At 45.1% G+C, this 17,305-nt stretch overlaps 1 protein-coding gene across 1 annotated transcript in view; it reads left to right on the top strand.

Moving 5' to 3' along the window:
* LOC115099806 (probable ATP-dependent DNA helicase HFM1) overlaps positions 1–17,305 on the top strand; it is a 358,874-nt gene that overhangs the window by 23,628 nt on the left and 317,941 nt on the right. Inside the window, exons 2-3 of the mRNA XM_029617655.1 lie at positions 4,671–4,749; positions 5,176–5,308. Coding sequence (XP_029473515.1) covers positions 4,671–4,749; positions 5,176–5,308 — 212 coding nt within the window. The remainder of the gene's footprint in view (positions 1–4,670; positions 4,750–5,175; positions 5,309–17,305) is intronic.

Raw genomic sequence — 17,305 nt, forward strand, 5'->3', positions numbered from 1 at the left:
CGTCCCTCTACTGCCTGGACAATCTTTCAAGAAGTGATAGTAATTCTTGACAAGTAATTTTGCTCGACCTATCATCCAGTAGTGGACTCTCCACAGGGGGGGGGAATACAGGTTGCTTTCTGGAAGTGCTCCACTGCAACCCTCAGTTTGGGACACCCAGCTATGCTTGTTGATGGGAGAAAGCAAGTTTGCTTATCATAAATGGGGTTCTCCACAGACAGCAGGATGAATTAGCTAAGCTTCAAACCTGCCTGCCTCTCCGGAAAGTCTGCTATTGAGCTAAAGCTAAGCTCTACAATCAACTGAAGAGCATACGAGGCAGCACACATGTGGGAACTCCCACACATGCTCAACAGAGCAAAAGTATGAGTTAGAAGAGAAGGGCCTGTTCAGCGCTGTCAAATGACATCACCCACATATCATGGATAATTCATCCTGCTGTTTACAGAGAACTCTGTTTATGGTAAACAAACTTGTTATAGTACCAATAGCTAGAGCTGCAGTCAATAGAGAGCTAATAGAAGCATTTGATTTTTCTAGAGGAACTAGGCAAGGATGCCCATTATTACCCATATTGTTTGTTTTATCATTGGAATCTCTAGCAATAAAGTTAAAGGATGCAATAGATTTTAAAGAAATTAAAGTAGGAAAGACTGTAGTTAAGATCAATCCCTGTAATACAGAGAGTTTTCACTAAGTTTAGTTCCTTTGCTAAATTGGTTATAAATTTTTAAAAAGCTGAGGCTCTTTCATTATGCAAGACAATCCGTAGCAAGTGGTTGGGTTATTTTTCATTCCACTGGGCAGAAACTATGTTGAAACATTTAGGATTAAGAATACCCTATTCTTTATCCAAGACTTTGAAAGCCAATATTAACTGTTTTAGATAATGTACAGCAGCAAAAAGATACATGGAAGCATCTACCCTTATTGCTTATGGGTATGGCAGCATTGTTCAAGATGATATTGTTTCCAAAAATCCTATATATAAATACAATTGTTACCATATGGGATTAAGGGAACTAACAAGTGATTTAGGAAGGGTTTGAATCAGTTTCTCTGGAGTGATAAATAACCAGGCATTTCTTTTATCTACAATGTGTAGACCAAAAGAATTGGGGTAATACAAATTCCTTACTTACGTAATATAATATAGCATGTCAGTTGACGATCTTGGTAGACTGGATAAAAATGGTAATAAATTTGCAAATATTAATCTAGAACAAGAGATTATGTATCCATACTTACCTATAAATAGTGTTCATGTTCATGCACACAAAGATCTTCTGCCTGAAGGAATGACAAGAGCACATTTTTATTGTCGGTTAAACTAGCCTGGATATCTTTATGAAGATCATGGAAACTGAATTATCCAATGTTCCAACGAGGTTTGGAGAATAAAATGTTCTCTATTTGGAAAAAGAGAAGGATTTATTGAAATTTCAAATCTGTTAGAAGAAATCAAATAATGTCATTTCAACAACTTAAAGAAAAAAATGTTGAGAATTCAGTTTTTTGCATATCTTCAAGCTAGACATTTAATAATGCAAAACCTAAACATATACATAAAGTGGGGACATTTTCTGTTGAATTTTTGTAAGACAAAGTAAATAAAATATCAAATTAGTATAATCTTAGGGATATAGATGTTCAAATTGCAATCTATGAGCAATATTAAGTATTAGGCAAATTTACATATGCTATTAAAAGAAGATACAGAAAACTATTATGAACAAAAGTATACATTTCCATCTGATATTCTTCTGTGAGAACAACAGGTGAAAATTTGGAATACTGTGTATATTGGCAAAAAATGGATTATATAAAATTAAATTAATTGCTTCCGATATTTCCTCAAAATGTAAACAAGAGACACAGGTGCTTTTTATATTGTATTGCTGGGGTACTTTGATTAGGATTGTCTTTAGGAAGCTGCTATTACTGTACTGTGAATATATTCTGCTATATTTATAGCAGAATGATGAGTCGTGGAAAAAAAGGGGTGGGGCGATAGTGGGCAGCCGGCCGTATCATGGTGGTGTGTTTTCACCTGTTGCAGCTGTGCTGCCCACTATCGCCCCCATTGTGCCACACCAAAAGGTGGAATTTCTGATGCTACTGCTGGCGATAATGTGTAAAACATTATTGCCTGCAACGGTACCGGAAACTCACTTTTTTTTTTTGCCCACCCTAACAACTCACCTTTCCCAAATCTAACTACATTGTGTCAGTAATATTTATCACGTGTGTTAGGGCCCTAACGCATGCGATAACAGCCTATTGCGTTTTAAAGAATGATCCTATCAGTTTTAAGTTTCATTTCTCTTAAGTTGCATTTCTCACTCTGGGCTCAATTTACAAGAAATCACATGATTTACAAAAACCCCAGCTTCATTAAAATATACGTGAGATAGAATTATAATGCTTATAAAGCTCTCCTATCAAGGGGAAGTTGTGTTAATGTTAACCAGTTAGGAAATGTTAGGAAATGTTATGAAAATAAACAAGTCATTTAAAAATAAGAGGTATGAACCTTTTTAATACCTGTATCAGTAATTCATCTGAGAGAATTGATCTTGTTCTACTTTATGATAGCTGCTTGTTCTCTGCATGCAATATATCTTATTATATTATAGGTTTGCATTTAATGAAAGGACCTTTCTCCTCAAGCTGCTGGCTCTAAGTGATTAATCCACAACAGTATGCATATACCCGTTAATGTATATTGGCATTTTAGCAAGGTTTTTGACACATTAAATGCTATATTACAAATTAAGATGCCATTAGATATTATAAGGGCTTTGTTTGGCCTAAATATAATAGAGGACTATAATTTCGGCTTTTGTCAATATATATTTCATTTAGCTTTTTTGTGGCAAGGAAATTTATTTTGCTTCAATGGGTAGGAGATATGGCATATACCAAGGCAATGTGGCTTATACAAATATTGTAATATTAAGGATAGAAAAGACAAATATGTGAACATATACATTGAAAGGTTTTAAAACATTTTGAACCTTTGGACCTGTTTATTAGACACTTGCCTACTTAACAGCAAGGAATATTGTTAGGTTTGTATAATAGATTTACCTGGCAACGTGTATTTTATAGGTTTGTGATATATAGTAGGATGTCGAAGGTAAAGTAACATATTTCAAGGTAAAAGTGTAGAAGTAACTTGTTTTATAGTTTGGCACTTAGCAGTTGAATGTGCAGTCTTGTACAAATGAATCTGGGAGGAACGAATTCTCTTTTGGGGGAAGTAGGAGAAAAGACTCTGGGAGAGATATTCAGCAACCAGTTGGTTCATGCATTTGAAGAATAGGCACAGGCTTTTGAATTGTATCCTGCATTTAACTGGAGCCATGTGACTGACATGGAAAGGTCCAGGACTTTCAGGACTCTTTACAACTGTTTCTCGCTCATTATCCAGCTAAACAAATCTTATCAGTGAAAAAATAAGCCTTATCTACATAACTTTCAGACTGCATTTCCTATTGATACACCAATACTGGAATACATATCCCTACTAAAGTTAAAAACCATCAAGTGCAGACAACATCAACTTCAGTAGCTCATCTCCGTTCTGCTTAGTTCAAGATATCTGCAAAGCAGCACCAGACACTGTCTTTAAGAAGACTTACAATGATGGTTGTTTTGCCAATTTAGTTTTAAGAAATCTATTTAACTGACAACTTCAGTTTCCTCTCTTTTTATTACCAGGTTGTAATTTCTCTTTATCCAGCAAATATTTTATTTTTTATTTTTTATTTATTTATTAATTTCTATACCGGCTTTCACGACCAAAGGTTGCATCAAGTCGGTTTACATTTAACAAGTCGTGTAATAAACATAGAACTAGGGTAATTGAACTGGTGCAGAAAATAATAGTTACAATGAACAAGGAAATTACCAACTGGGATAGGAGGAAAAAAGAGAAAAGGGACAGGAATATTTACATAGTAAAACGCATTTACAGTGAATATTTACATAGTATGCAATAAAGGATCTGTGTCAAGAGGATGTCAAGAGCTAAATGTTTGTATTTTTCATTGCATCCCTCAGCTTGGAAGTCCCCAGTTGTGTGCCAAATTTGTCCTTGTCCATGGAGAAAACAGTTGCTTACCAGTAGCAAGTTGCTTACCAGTAGCAAGTGTTCTCAGTGGACAGTAAGACAAACCAGCTCCATACTCTCCTCCCCTAATGTTGAAGTTAAGCTAGTGAAGGTACTGGGAAGTTTAGTGCAAGATCACCTGTGCAGGTTAAGAAAGACTTTTCAGAGCTCAGAAAGACCTAGAGCATGTTCTGTGTCAGTTATGAAAGATGATACCACCAACTTGTATGACTGGTTTAGCTTACTATCCACGGAGAACACCTTTTACAGGTAAAGTTTAATTGCATATTTAAATATATTAAACATAGTTTTCTTTTCACTTAAAGAACAATTTGCTTTTTCTATAAATATTTTTCTGCAACTTTTCCTTATTATAGTTGCAAAAATATAATTTAATGTTGCATATATATCCACCAATAAATCCATCTCCCTAGGAACTCTCGCAGAGCTACTGACTCCATTATGTTGGTTTGTTCTAGAATAATGGTACAATAGTTTTACATGAACTACAAATTAATTATATTTTATAAATCCAAGCAGTCTCATCCTTAACAAGATTTTCAGCTACACCATTCCAAAATATTTTCAAAGAATTCCCATATTTTAACTACATACAATCTAAGGCTTTGGATGATGTAAGTATTGAAGATTATTTTGTGCTAAAGGCAGCAGCAATTGCACTGCAATTGATGCTATTAAATTCAAGTTATTTTTTTTCTCAATATTTAATATATGCTTGCTGAAACAGTTCTCACGCCTACACTTCCAACTTGTTTAAAACAAGTTTTGGAAATTTAAAATTCAAAAGAACTACTTGCAAACAGAAACAGTAATGCTGAAATTCAAAATTTGTATATGTCAAAATATTTTTAGGGTGCCAGATGTATTAGGTTATTAAAATTTTCCACAGATAATCGGTTTTACTGAATATAAACTTCAAGGAACGTATATGCATTGCTATACATACCAAAGATAGCTTAAATGGTTTTATCAGAAGAATAACTGACAGTATTGTTACATTTTTCAAATTCAGGTGTTATTCTTTTGCAACATTCCTCTAGCTTCTCTACACTGATCGGAATTTTGTGATTTGTGCCCCTACTGGTTCTGGAAAAACTGTCATTTTTGAATTAGCAATTACGAGATTATTGATGGAAGTACCCATGCCTTGGTCAAATGTTAAAATTGTTTACAGTAAGTACTTCAGTAGAAGAAAAGCTAATGTAAGAATTACTGTTTCTTGCCTTGATTTATATGTAGAATAACCTGATTATTATATATGGTGAAATTACTACTTACCAGATAATTTTGTTTTCTTTAGTGTAGACAGATAGACTCAGGAACCAGTGGGTAATGCACCTCTGCCAGCAGATAGAGACAGAGCAAGCTGACATCACAGTATATATACTCCTGCATCAACCTGAGCCCACCAGTATTCTCTTCCAAAGCAACTTTGAACAGACTAAGCAAAAAACTTGATTAAAAACAGTCAACCATTACTGTACTCAACCAGCAGGAACCAGTGGGTAATGCACCTCTGCCAGCAGATAGAGACAGAGCAAGCTGACATCACAGTATATATACTCCTGCATCAACATGAGCCCACCAGTATTCTCTTCCAAAGCAACTTTGAACAGACTAAGCAAAAAACTTGATTAAAAACAGTCAACCATTACTGTACTCAACCAGCAGGAAACACTGAACTCGGGTAATGAATGTTTCCCTGTACGTACCAGGATCATTCCAGACGGTGGGTTATGTCCCCCGTCCAGCAGATGGAGTCAGAACGAAAAACTCTCAGGGGAGCGCCTTATAGCCACGCCTCCCCTGCTTCAGCTTCCAGTAAAGTTCTGACTCCAGCAGATGCGAGCAGGGAACACTGACGTTCCCAGCATTTAGACTTAGGTTTTTCTATTTGTGAAAGTAACCTTTTTATTTGTTTGAGGGATCAAGTTTTGTTTTAAGGAAAGGTTTATTATATTAAATTTTCTATTTCAATAATTTAGTCAGGTTGCTGACTCCTTGGACTTGCTGACAGACTGTTTTCTCACTGTCCTTTTTTTTTTCTCTTATTGCTACCTCTTCCTGTCGGTTGTTTTCTTCCTCAGGTTTAGAGGTAAGTTCCTTTTTATTTTTAGGTACAGAGGAACTTAAAAAAAAAAAAAATTGTTTAGGGTCCGAGGGGTATATCGGTGGTGCCGTTCACTCCCCTCCCGCCCGTGTTCGTGGCCATTCACCCCCTCCCCTCCCCCCTTCCCGGTGGTGTGAGGAAGAATTTTTACCCGCGGCCCCGCGAAGTTATATTCCCCGGGGCCGCTAATCGTTGGGAAGTCCCATTCCCTGACGGTTCTTGTGAGATTGTTGGGGGTAGAACCGGCTTGGACCCTCAGCCTTTTTAGGCTGCCTGTTTTTTACTCTGCGCGCTCGAGCAGCCTCCGTTTTCGCGCCGAAATGCAGCGGGACTTGGCTGATGAAGACGCGGTACAGAGGGAATCTCTGTCCCGTGAAAGTCGCCGTTTCACCGTCTCTTCGGGAGGGGAGGATAGCCCTTCTCCAGACGAAAACGACTTTCCTCAGGAGCGAGCGCACAAAAAACGTCAGGCTCCGTTCCCGTCGAGCGTGGGAACGGCGGCCATTTTGAATCAGGAGCCAAGCACCAGCGTTTCAGCTGTTGACACAGGGGCTCAGTTTTCCTCTTCCCTGCCGCTTTCTACTAGCGGAATTGCTCCGTTGGCACAACATATTGGAAACTCTGAGGGATTTTTCTCTCCAGAGTTTATTGTTTTAATGCATAAGGCTTTTATACATAGCAGGGATTCTCTTGTAGGTGGAGGGGGGCCTCCCCCATCTAAGATACCATGTATGCCTATTTCCTTGGGAGGGCTTCCTCCCCAGATTACTCCTGTTCTGGGAACACCGGGAACTTCCCGAGGAACTCCACCTGCCATGACAGCACCTCAGACATCAGCGGGAGGAGGTGACCCGCTGGCTGACGATCCCTCTCTTGCAGCACAAGTAGAGGGGGATGACCCTAGAGTTCTCCGCATTTTTCAGCTGGGAGAACTTGATGATCTTATTCCACACATCCTCCAGGAGATGGACATTGACCCTCCTCCAGATCCAGTCACACAGGATCCGACTGTCAAGAAAGGGGATCCACTTTTAGCGGGACTTCGTCCTATGGCAAAAGCATTCCCCACTCATTACAATATTTTACAGCTGATTTCAAGAGAATGGGATACTCCTGAATCCAACCTTAGAGTTGGAAGGGCTATGGATAAATTGTATCCTCTACCGACGGATTTCTTAGAGCTTCTCCGTGTCCCAGCGGTAGATTCGGCAGTTTCTGCAGTGACAAAACATACGACTATTCCTGTTACAGGAGGAACTGCATTGAAGGATACTCAAGACAGAAAGTTGGAAGCTTACCTCAAACGGATTTTTGAGGTCTCGGCTTTGGGTATGAGAGCTGCTATTTGCAGTTCATTAGCTCAGCGTGCGGGACTTCGTTGGATCCAACAGCTTCTTACCTCTCAGTCTTTGCCGGACGGCGAGGCTCAGCTAACAGACAGATTAGAGGCCGTGGTGGCTTACGGAGCAGATGCCTTTTACGATCTTATCAGAGTACAGGCTCGTGCCATGGTAGCTGCGGTATCAGCACGCCGTCTCCTCTGGTTAAGGAATTGGGCAGCTGATGCCTCTTCCAAAACCCGCCTAGGATCTCTTCCCTTTAAAGGTAGATTCCTTTTTGGGGAAGATCTGGATCAGATTATTAAGTCGCTTAACGAAAATGCAGTTCATAAGCTACCAGAGGATCGACCCCGCTCTTATAGATCCTTCAACACTGGCAGGAATAGGTTTCGAAGTCAGCGCAAATCTCGGCCCATGAAACAACAGCCACCTCGACCTCCTTCTGCTCGTTCCCATACTTGGAACCGGTCCTTTCGAGGCCGGCGTTCTGGTAAGGACGGACATGGAACGAGTACCGCTCAGAAATCATCTCAATGATGCCAGGTGGACCCACGAGCCAGTTCCCCATTTGGGGGGACGGCTTATGCTTTTTTACGAAGCATGGGTCCACATAACCTCAGACCAGTGGGTACTAAATATCTTAAAACACGGTTACGCGTTGGATTTTGTCCGTCCTCCTCCAGACAGGTTCCTATTCTCTCCATGCGGGTCCTTACTCAAAGCCATGCTGTTCGGCAAACACTGGTTCGTCTTCTTACCTTGGGGGCGATAGTTCCTGTTCCAATCTCCGAACTGGGTCGGGGCCATTATTCCATTTACTTTGTGGTACCCAAAAAGGAAGGGACCTTCCGGCCCATTCTGGATCTCAAAACCTTAAACAACTCCCTCAGGGTCCCTCGGTTCCGCATGGAAACCCTCCGTTCTGTACTAGCTGTGGTACACCCAGGGGAGCTTTTAGCCTCCTTGGATCTTACGGAGGCATACCTACATATTCCTATCCTTCGAGACCACCAACGATTCCTTCGCTTCAAGATTCTGGAACAACATTTTCAATTCCGGGCTCTACCTTTTGGGTTGGCCACGGCCCCTCATGTCTTTACAAAGATTATGGTAGTGGTGGCGGCGGCTCTCAGAAGGGAAGGGATATTAGTACATCCTTACCTGGACGATTGGCTCATTCGAGCAAAATCCAGAAGTCAAGGGATTCAAGCAGTAAACAGGGTCCTTCAATTTCTCCACTCACTGGGTTGGATTGTCAATTACTCAAAGAGCAGACTATGTCCTTCACAGACTCTGGATTTCTTAGGAGCACATTTCGACACGAATGCGGCAATGGTGTTCCTTACTCAGGAGAGAGCACAGGCTCTACGTGAGCAGATCCTCAGGTTTTTGTCTCTCGAGGTCACCACGGCGAGGGACTATCTAGAGGTTCTGGGAACCATGGCCTCCACCATCGATTTGGTGCCCTGGGCCTTTGCTCACCTACGACCTCTTCAGCGAGCCTTGCTATCTCGATGGAAACCGATCTCTCAGGATTATCAGGTTATTCTACCAGTTCCAGAATATGCAAGACTAAGCCTCGATTGGTGGCTAAATCCACAGCACTTAGCTCAAGGAGTGTCCTTGGAATCACCAAACTGGGTGATAGTGACCACGGACGCCAGTCTGTCCGGCTGGGGAGCGGTCTGTCAAGACAGCTCGATTCAGGGGCGTTGGTCAACACACCAATCAACTTGGCCAATAAACCAACTGGAGGCCAGAGCTGTGAGACTCGCCCTACAAGGATCTCTACACCTGTTGCACCACAGAGCGGTAAGAGTTCTATCGGACAACGCCACCACAGTCGCGTATATCAATCGTCAAGGAGGCACAAGGAGCAGACTGGTTTCATTGGAAATCGACAGGTTGATGCAATGGGCGGAACTTCATCTTCTCCGACTGGCAGCCTCTCACATAGCGGGCGTCGACAACATACAAGCAGACTTCCTCAGCCGACAGCGTCTGGATCCCGGAGAATGGGAACTCTCAGAAGAAGCGATGTCTCTGATAATCAGACGTTGGGGAACTCCCCGTCTAGATCTAATGGCGACGGCCAGAAATGCCAAAGCCGTTCGCTTTTTCAGTCGAAGAAGAGAGCATGGAGCGGAAGGAGTCGACGCCCTAGTTCTTCCATGGCCACGTCAGTGTCTTCTGTATGTGTTTCCACCGTGGCCACTAGTGGGCAAAGTCATTCGAAGAATAGAGGATCATCAGGGTCTGGTGATTCTCGTGGCACCAGAGTGGCCCCGTCGGCCGTGGTTCGCGGATCTTCTCCATCTAGCAGTAGACGACCCTCTCCGACTAGGTCATCTCCCCCGACTTCTGCGTCAAGGGCCAATATTTTTGCCAGCGGCAGATCGCTTCTGTCTTGCGGCTTGGCTTTTGAAAGGCGTAAGATGAGACGTCGTGGTTATCCGGAACCCGTTATATCCACCCTGCTTCGGGCGCGTAAGCCGTCCACTTCGATCACTTATGTTCGAGTTTGGAAGGTTTTTGAGGAGTGGTGTGTTTCCCAAGATATTCAGGCTCCACAGGCATCGGTGGGTCAGATTCTCTCTTTTCTACAAGCTGGTCTGGATTTGGGTTTGGCATATAATTCCCTCCGAGTTCAGGTAGCGGCTCTGGGGGCTTTGCGCCAGGGGATAGATGATACCCTTCTGTCTACTCATCCAGATATTCTACGATTCCTCAAGGGAGTGAAGCATATTAAACCTCCAATACGTCCTCCTTGTCCGTCTTGGATTTTGAACTTGGTGCTTAAGGCTCTCTGTTTTTCGCCTTTTGAACCTTTGCGTTCTGCTTCCATCAAGGATATCACTTTCAAGACTATTTTTCTAGTTGCTATTACTTCTGCATGACGGATCTCGGAGTTGCAAGCGCTCTCATGTCGGGAGCCATATCTTCGATTCACTTCTTCTGGAGCTTCTTTGCGTACGGTGCCTTCTTTTCTACCCAAGGTAGTTTCAGGCTTTCACCTCAACCAGACGGTTGAACTTCCATCCTTCTCCTCTTCAGAGTCGGGTGATTTACATAAGTTAGATGTGCGACGTTCTCTAATGCACTATCTGGATGTCACGAATGAGTTTCGTCTTTCTGACCATCTTTTTATCCTATGGTCGGGTCCCCGCAAAGGATGCATGGCCTCCAAGCAATCCATTGCTCGTTGCCTGCAGGGAGTTATTGTAGCGGCATATCTGGGATCAGGTAAGTCTCCGCCACTAGTAGTCAAGGCGCACTCTCTTCGTGCTCAGGCAACCTCTTGGGCGGAAAGTTCTTTTGTATCCACTCAAGAAATCTGTAGGGCTGCCACTTGGAAGTCTATTCACACCTTCACTAGACATTATCGTCTAGACGTACAGACGTCCTCGGAAGGACAACTGGGAGACAGGGTTATCCGGGCAGGGCTGTCCGTAGCCCACCCATGATGGGAAAGCTTTGGTACATCCCACCGTCTGGAATGATCCTGGTACGTACAGGGAAATGAAAATTATTTCTTACCTGCTAATTTTCGTTCCTGTAGTACCATGGATCATTCCAGACACCCTCCCTTGTTTTTGGGGGTTTTTTCTATGTGGGACATCCCTGCTAATCCTGTCTCTAATTCTCTCTTTATCTGTACTTCTTATACTGCGGGCCTGTTTTTCTTCCTCGCAGTTCTGTTTACAAGTTTTTTGGCACAATTTTGCATTTTGTTAGTTACTAAATTTGTTGTTTGGGCCCCTGTTGGGTCGACAGTTCTTGAAGAACTTGATCCCTCTAGTTTACAAGTCTTTATTTGGCTTGGATATTCTATTTACTGAAAGCTGAAGCAGGGGAGGCGTGGCTATAAGGCGCTCCCCTGAGCGTTTTTCGTTCTGACTCCATCTGCTGGACGGGGGACATAACCCACCGTCTGGAATGATCCTTGGTACTACAGGAACGAAAATTAGCAGGTAAGAAATAATTTTCATATGTGCCCCAATCTAGGGACTGGATGAACACTTACCAGTAAACTCCTAGAACACATAGCCCCACAGGAGGACCATTAAACCAACCATTCGACAGCCAAGGATGGGAAGCTGAGTCCATCTATCTACACTAAGGAAAACAAAATTATCAGGTAAGTAGAAATTTCTCCTTTCCTAGCATGTAGACAAATGGACTCAGGACTAGTGGGATGTCCCCAAGGTACTCGTTACTAGGGTGGAATGCTATCCACAGTCCAGTCAACACCACATGTGCAAAGGCTGCGTTCTCCCGGGGCTGCATGTCTAGATGATAATACCTGCAAAAATGTGTAAGGAGGACCACATCGCAGCTCGTTAAATGTCTATGGGAGACGACAATCTAACCTCTGTCCATGACACTGCCTGAGCCTTAGTGGAATGAGCCCTAACCTGAATAGGCAATGGCTTTTCAGCCTCCACATATGTGGCCGTGACTACCTCCTTAATCCAGCAAGCTATTATAACCTGCGAAGCTGGTTCTCCCTGTTTCCTTCCACCATGAAGGACTAATAGGCGATCCGTCTTTCGGAAAGCTTTAGAAACCTCCAGATACCACACAACATGTTTCCTGACATCCAAAGGATGCAACAGGCGATACTCTTCCACATCTTTTCCTTTATCCAAGGACAGCAAGGAAATGGACTGGTTCAAGTGAAAATTTGAGATCACTTTAAGCAAGAAAGAGGGAACAGTACGCAGCTGTATCATTCCTGGAGTCACCCGAAGAATCGACTACTGGCAAGACCAGGCCTGCAGCTCAGAAATTCGCACGCAGAACATATCACCACCAGAAACACTGTTTTCAAGGTCAATAGCCACAAAGAAAGGCTATGCAGTGGTTGAAACATAGGACCCCCAAGAAATCCAATACCAGATTAAAACTCCACAAGGGAACCGGTAATCACAAGGGAAGACGAAGATGTTTGACTTTACAAGTGGAGATTGATGTTTGCGAACGATTCAAGACGGAACAAAATAAGAGATCATACATTGCCCTATATGATCATCTTTTATCCTTAAGTTGTACACAACCAATGAACTTAAGAAGATTGATATAAGCCCCTGAGGCAGCCGTTTTGAAAACGGCGAAACTCGGCCAGAGTCGGGCTACCTTTGTGTCTCCACTTCAATAAAGGATTTAATTTTAGACCACAGGCATCTATTTTCTTCTTTTCATCCTGACGGCTATTATAGATCGCCTTCCTTTGTGCTTTTTGGGTTCATCATTGACCAGGCCTCTGAAATAGTCAAGAGCTGCAACCTGTACCTTTGTAAGCAAATTTAGGGGTGCAGGGACTTGTCTGCTACAGGACACTTCCAATTGCCCTCCCACCTTACTTCACAATCCTACGTCAGGAAAAGACAACATTTACTTTCCTCAGAAACAGACCTTTATTTATCAGATTTGGCAGGAATAGGCATTTAGAAAATAACAATTCCTGTCTCTAACATCCTGGCCACTAAGCACCAGTTTTCCCTAAAGAAAGTTCTGTATCATTTGTGGTGTCCCACATGCCATAACCCTTAGCCTGCTTAAATATATTAATCCTTATGGCTAACTTACCCTTGGTCCTAGCTTCAGGCGATACCCCTCTGTTCACCTCTGAAGTAGACACTGGCTGGTGGTCTGGAGAATGTGGGCAGGGGGGAGGCATGCTTCCTGGGCTTGGTACTGGCAGAATGGGCAGGCGGTCCTGGAAGGAGACTTGCTTCTGGCTCTGGTACTTGCCAGCATATCTGGGCTTGTTCTTGCCCCTCAACTTCTCAGACTCCGTGTCACTCTCCGCAGGGTGTCTCCCCTTTCTGGTCTCCTGTCCCGGTCTCTTAGCCAGACCTAGTCTTCTCCCTCCTCGATAGCAGAGCTGTTGGTTTGCTTCAGGCTCTACTTTCTTTTCTTTCAGGGTTCCTTCTCTGGATTCAGGGGTTTTTCTCAGGATTCACTTTGAGTCTCACTTTCTAGCCTCCAGGGGGTTCTTTCATTCTTTCCGATTTTTTTTTTTTTTTTGCCCCCCTGTCTTACACTTTTTATCTGATAAATATGCATAAGTTCATGCATAATCACATGGTGGGTGGAGGGTCTTTGCCGCATTGCAGGTCTTTTCCCCCTCCCCATTTCTTCGGGGGGGGGGGGGGCCTCCCATGTTGCAGGTCTTCTTCAGTCTCCCCATTTCTTCAGGGAGAGAACGTCCACGTCTGTATGCCAGGCTGTGTGCCAGAGTGTTTTTCTCTGTCTCAGACTGCCTTCCCACTCTTCCAAGGGTGGGGGTCTTTGGACTCTGCCTTGGCTGGTCCCTGACACCTGCTTATGAGCTTAAGTTGTATTCTCTCTGCTTTTTTTTTCACAGGACCCGACAAACAGGCAGATCTGATAAGGTATCCTTTAGATTTGTTTTAATCAGGGTAAGGTTTCTTCTTTTTCCATTGAGCTGTGACAGTGCTTTTGGGGCCTGTCAGTACATTGGCCTGTATATTTCTTGGCTATTTTGATTCAATTTGGTGATTCAGTAGTAAAACATGATATCTCCCTATACCTTCAAGGAATTAAGGGCCAACCCCTTATTTAACCCATCTTGCAAAAATTCCAAAATGAGCAGGATCTTCACTGAACGAGGAAGAACATAAGAAATTGCCATGCTGGGTCAGACCAAGGGTCCATCAAGCCCAGCATCCTGCTTCCAACAGAGTGTTGCGGTCTCCACCGCTTCCCCTCTATCTACTGTGCTCAGGGCTCACCTCCGATGGGGGGAACGCCGCTCCCGCGGCTCCGCTGGGCCTTCGGGGCGTCCGCCATTGCTGAGTCATCTCGCTGCTGCCACGCGCGCGGACGCGCATTATGGACTCACGGTCACCGGAGGTCTGGCCCCGCCTGGGTTAACCATGCCACGCCCCAAGCCTGATTTAACCGGCGTTCATCTGCCTTCTCATTGCCTTGCAACGAGGGTCACTACTGTTAGTAGTTTTTAGTTGCGCTTCTGCTGTTCTGCTTTCCGGTTGACCTCAGCTTGTTCCTGACTCCGTTCTGCCTGCCGCCTGCCACTGACCTCAGCTTGTTCCTGACTCCGTTCTGCCTGCCGCCAGCCACTGACCTCAGCTTGTTCCTGACTCTGTTCTGCCTACCGCCAGCCACTGACCTCAGCTTGTTCCTGACTCCGTTCTGCCTGCCGCCTGCCACTGACCTCAGCTTGTTCCTGACTCCGTTCTGCCTGCCGCCTGCCACTGACCTCAGCTTGTTCCTGACTCCGTTCTGCCTGCCGCCTGCCACTGACCTCAGCTTGTTCCTGATTCCGCTCTGCCTGCCGCCCGCCATTGATTTCAGCTGGTGCCCGACTCCGTTCCTGCTTGCCGCCAGCCTCCGACCTTTTGCCTGCATCTGAGACTGCTTCTACTGGCTGCTAGCCTGACTTGGGTTTGTCTTCGTTCTACTCACTGCCCAGTCTGGCTCTATTACACGCTACTGACTCCAGCCCTGCCTTCAGCTGGTCACAGTCTACGATACACTACAGACTCTGTTCCTGTTACCTGTCTGTTCCGCTCCGCGGCTTACCACAGACCCCGGGCCTGCTCACTGACTGCTTTGTCCAGCAGGCTAGAGACTCTATCTGATTGCCCCGCTCTTGCCGGGCCTTCCTGCTTCCTGCTGTGGCTTACTCTTGCCCGGGCCTTTCCTATAGAGACTGTTACTGTGCTCCTAAGTCCCAAGGTTCTAGGACCCTACGGGCTCCTCCTGGGGGGTTCCTGGTTCCCGAGTGAAGACCTGTGCCTGTGGCTCCGCCTCCCGACCTACTCTGATATCAGGGTAGTTCGGCTCAAGGGTTCACACCTGGACTGCAGATTCCCAGACTGCAACAGTTTGCAAGGCCATGGACTCGGCGGAGTCTCCCAGCCTGCAGTCTATCCCTGGAATGGCGCAGCGCCTTCAACAGCAGCAACATTGTATTGATACTCTCGCTGCCACTGTGGACCAATTGGTCTCCCATCTAGAAGCTTCTACTCGCCAAGGGCCTTCTGTACCACTCGCTGTTCCCAATACACAGTTGCCAGCTTCTAGCAGGTACGCTGGGGACAGTAAGTCCTGCTGTGGGTTTCTGAACCAGTGTCAAGTACGGTTCACTCTGTTACCATCCCAGTTTCCCACTGAAGTGGCTAAAGTGGCCTATATTTTTTCTTTACTGGATGGCAAGGCGCTTGAATGGGCTTCACCCTTGTGGGAACGCGCCGATCCACTGCTACAGAATCTTCAGGAATTCCTTCTTCAGTTTCGCCTGGCCTTTGATGACCCAGTACGCCAGTCCATGGCGGCTTCAGAACTCCTGCATCTCCGACAGGGCACGCGTCCGGTAGCGGAGTACATTATCAACTTTCGGACCCTGGCCATGGAACTGGCTTGGCAGGATGATTGCCTAAAAGGGATCTTTCTTGAAGGCTTGGCTGGCCGGATTAAAGATGAACTGGCAGGACGAGAGATTCCTGAGGAGTTGAATGACTTGATGGACATTGCAGGCAAGGTTGACCGCCGTCTTCAACAGCGTGACAGAGAGACTCGGTTGGCTAATAGGAGTCAGCCACGCCTACACGTCTCCTCCAGGCCTCCTCTGCAAAGGACTTCTCCTGCTGCCAGCCCTGCTTCTGAACCTATGCAGCTGGGCAGGTCACCACTTACTCCGGAAGAGAGGAGCCGTCGGGGCTCTCTAGGCCTCTGCCTATATTGTGGAGGTAAAGGACATTTCCTGTCATCATGCACTGAGCGTCCGGGAAACGGCCGTGCCTAGGTTATACCGAGGAGCTACACCTAGGCGCTACCGGATCCGCTCCTCTCTGCACCTTGCCTGTAACCCTCAAATACCCCGGTGGGGAGATCCAGATTCGGGCCTTTATCGATTCTGGGGCTGAGGGGAACTTTATTGTGGCCGAGCTGGTGAAACAACTGGGCCTGCCTACAGAACCGAGGAATCCTCCTCTACGCATCTCTTCGATCCGAGGGACCTTGCTGCCTGGAGTTATCTCTCGCTCCACGAGACCAGTGACTTTGCAGACAGGTCTATTTCACTCCGAGGAGATTTCCCTACTCATCCTGGAACGAGCCGTGCATCCATTGGTGCTGGGACTCCCGTGGCTCTGTCAACACTCCCCCGTCATCAGATGGGATGACTTCCAGCTTGTTAGCTGGGGTTCTGCCTGCTTTGACCAATGTTTACGTCTTCCTCGTCCTCCCAACTCTCTGCATCTCTGTTCCTCGCATCTCCTGCCAGAGGCCTACCAAAGTTTTCAAGACGTCTTTTCCAAAGATATGGTGGAGATTCTCCCTGAACACAGACCATTTGACTGTCCCATTGATCTGGTTCCTGGTACCACACCGCCTCGTGGCCGTGTATATCCTCTCTCTCTGCCAGAGACTAAGGCGATGTCCCAGTACATCTCCGAGAACCTAGCCAAGGGATTTATTCGTCCATCCCGGTCCCCGGCAGGTGCTGGATTCTTTTTCGTGGGCAAAAAGGATGGTTCACTACGACTGTGTATTGACTATCGTGGTCTCAACGCTATTACCAAGCGAGACCGCTATCCTTTGCCGCTCATCCCGGAACTATTGGACCGTCTCCAAGGGGCTCGCATCTTTACCAAGTGGGACCTGAGAGGGGCCTATAACCTCGTCCATATTCGCCCAGGAGACGAGTGGAAGACGACATTTAACACACGT

Source organism: Rhinatrema bivittatum, chromosome 10 (genome assembly GCF_901001135.1).
Source record: "Rhinatrema bivittatum chromosome 10, aRhiBiv1.1, whole genome shotgun sequence".
NCBI lineage: Eukaryota > Metazoa > Chordata > Amphibia > Gymnophiona > Rhinatrematidae > Rhinatrema > Rhinatrema bivittatum.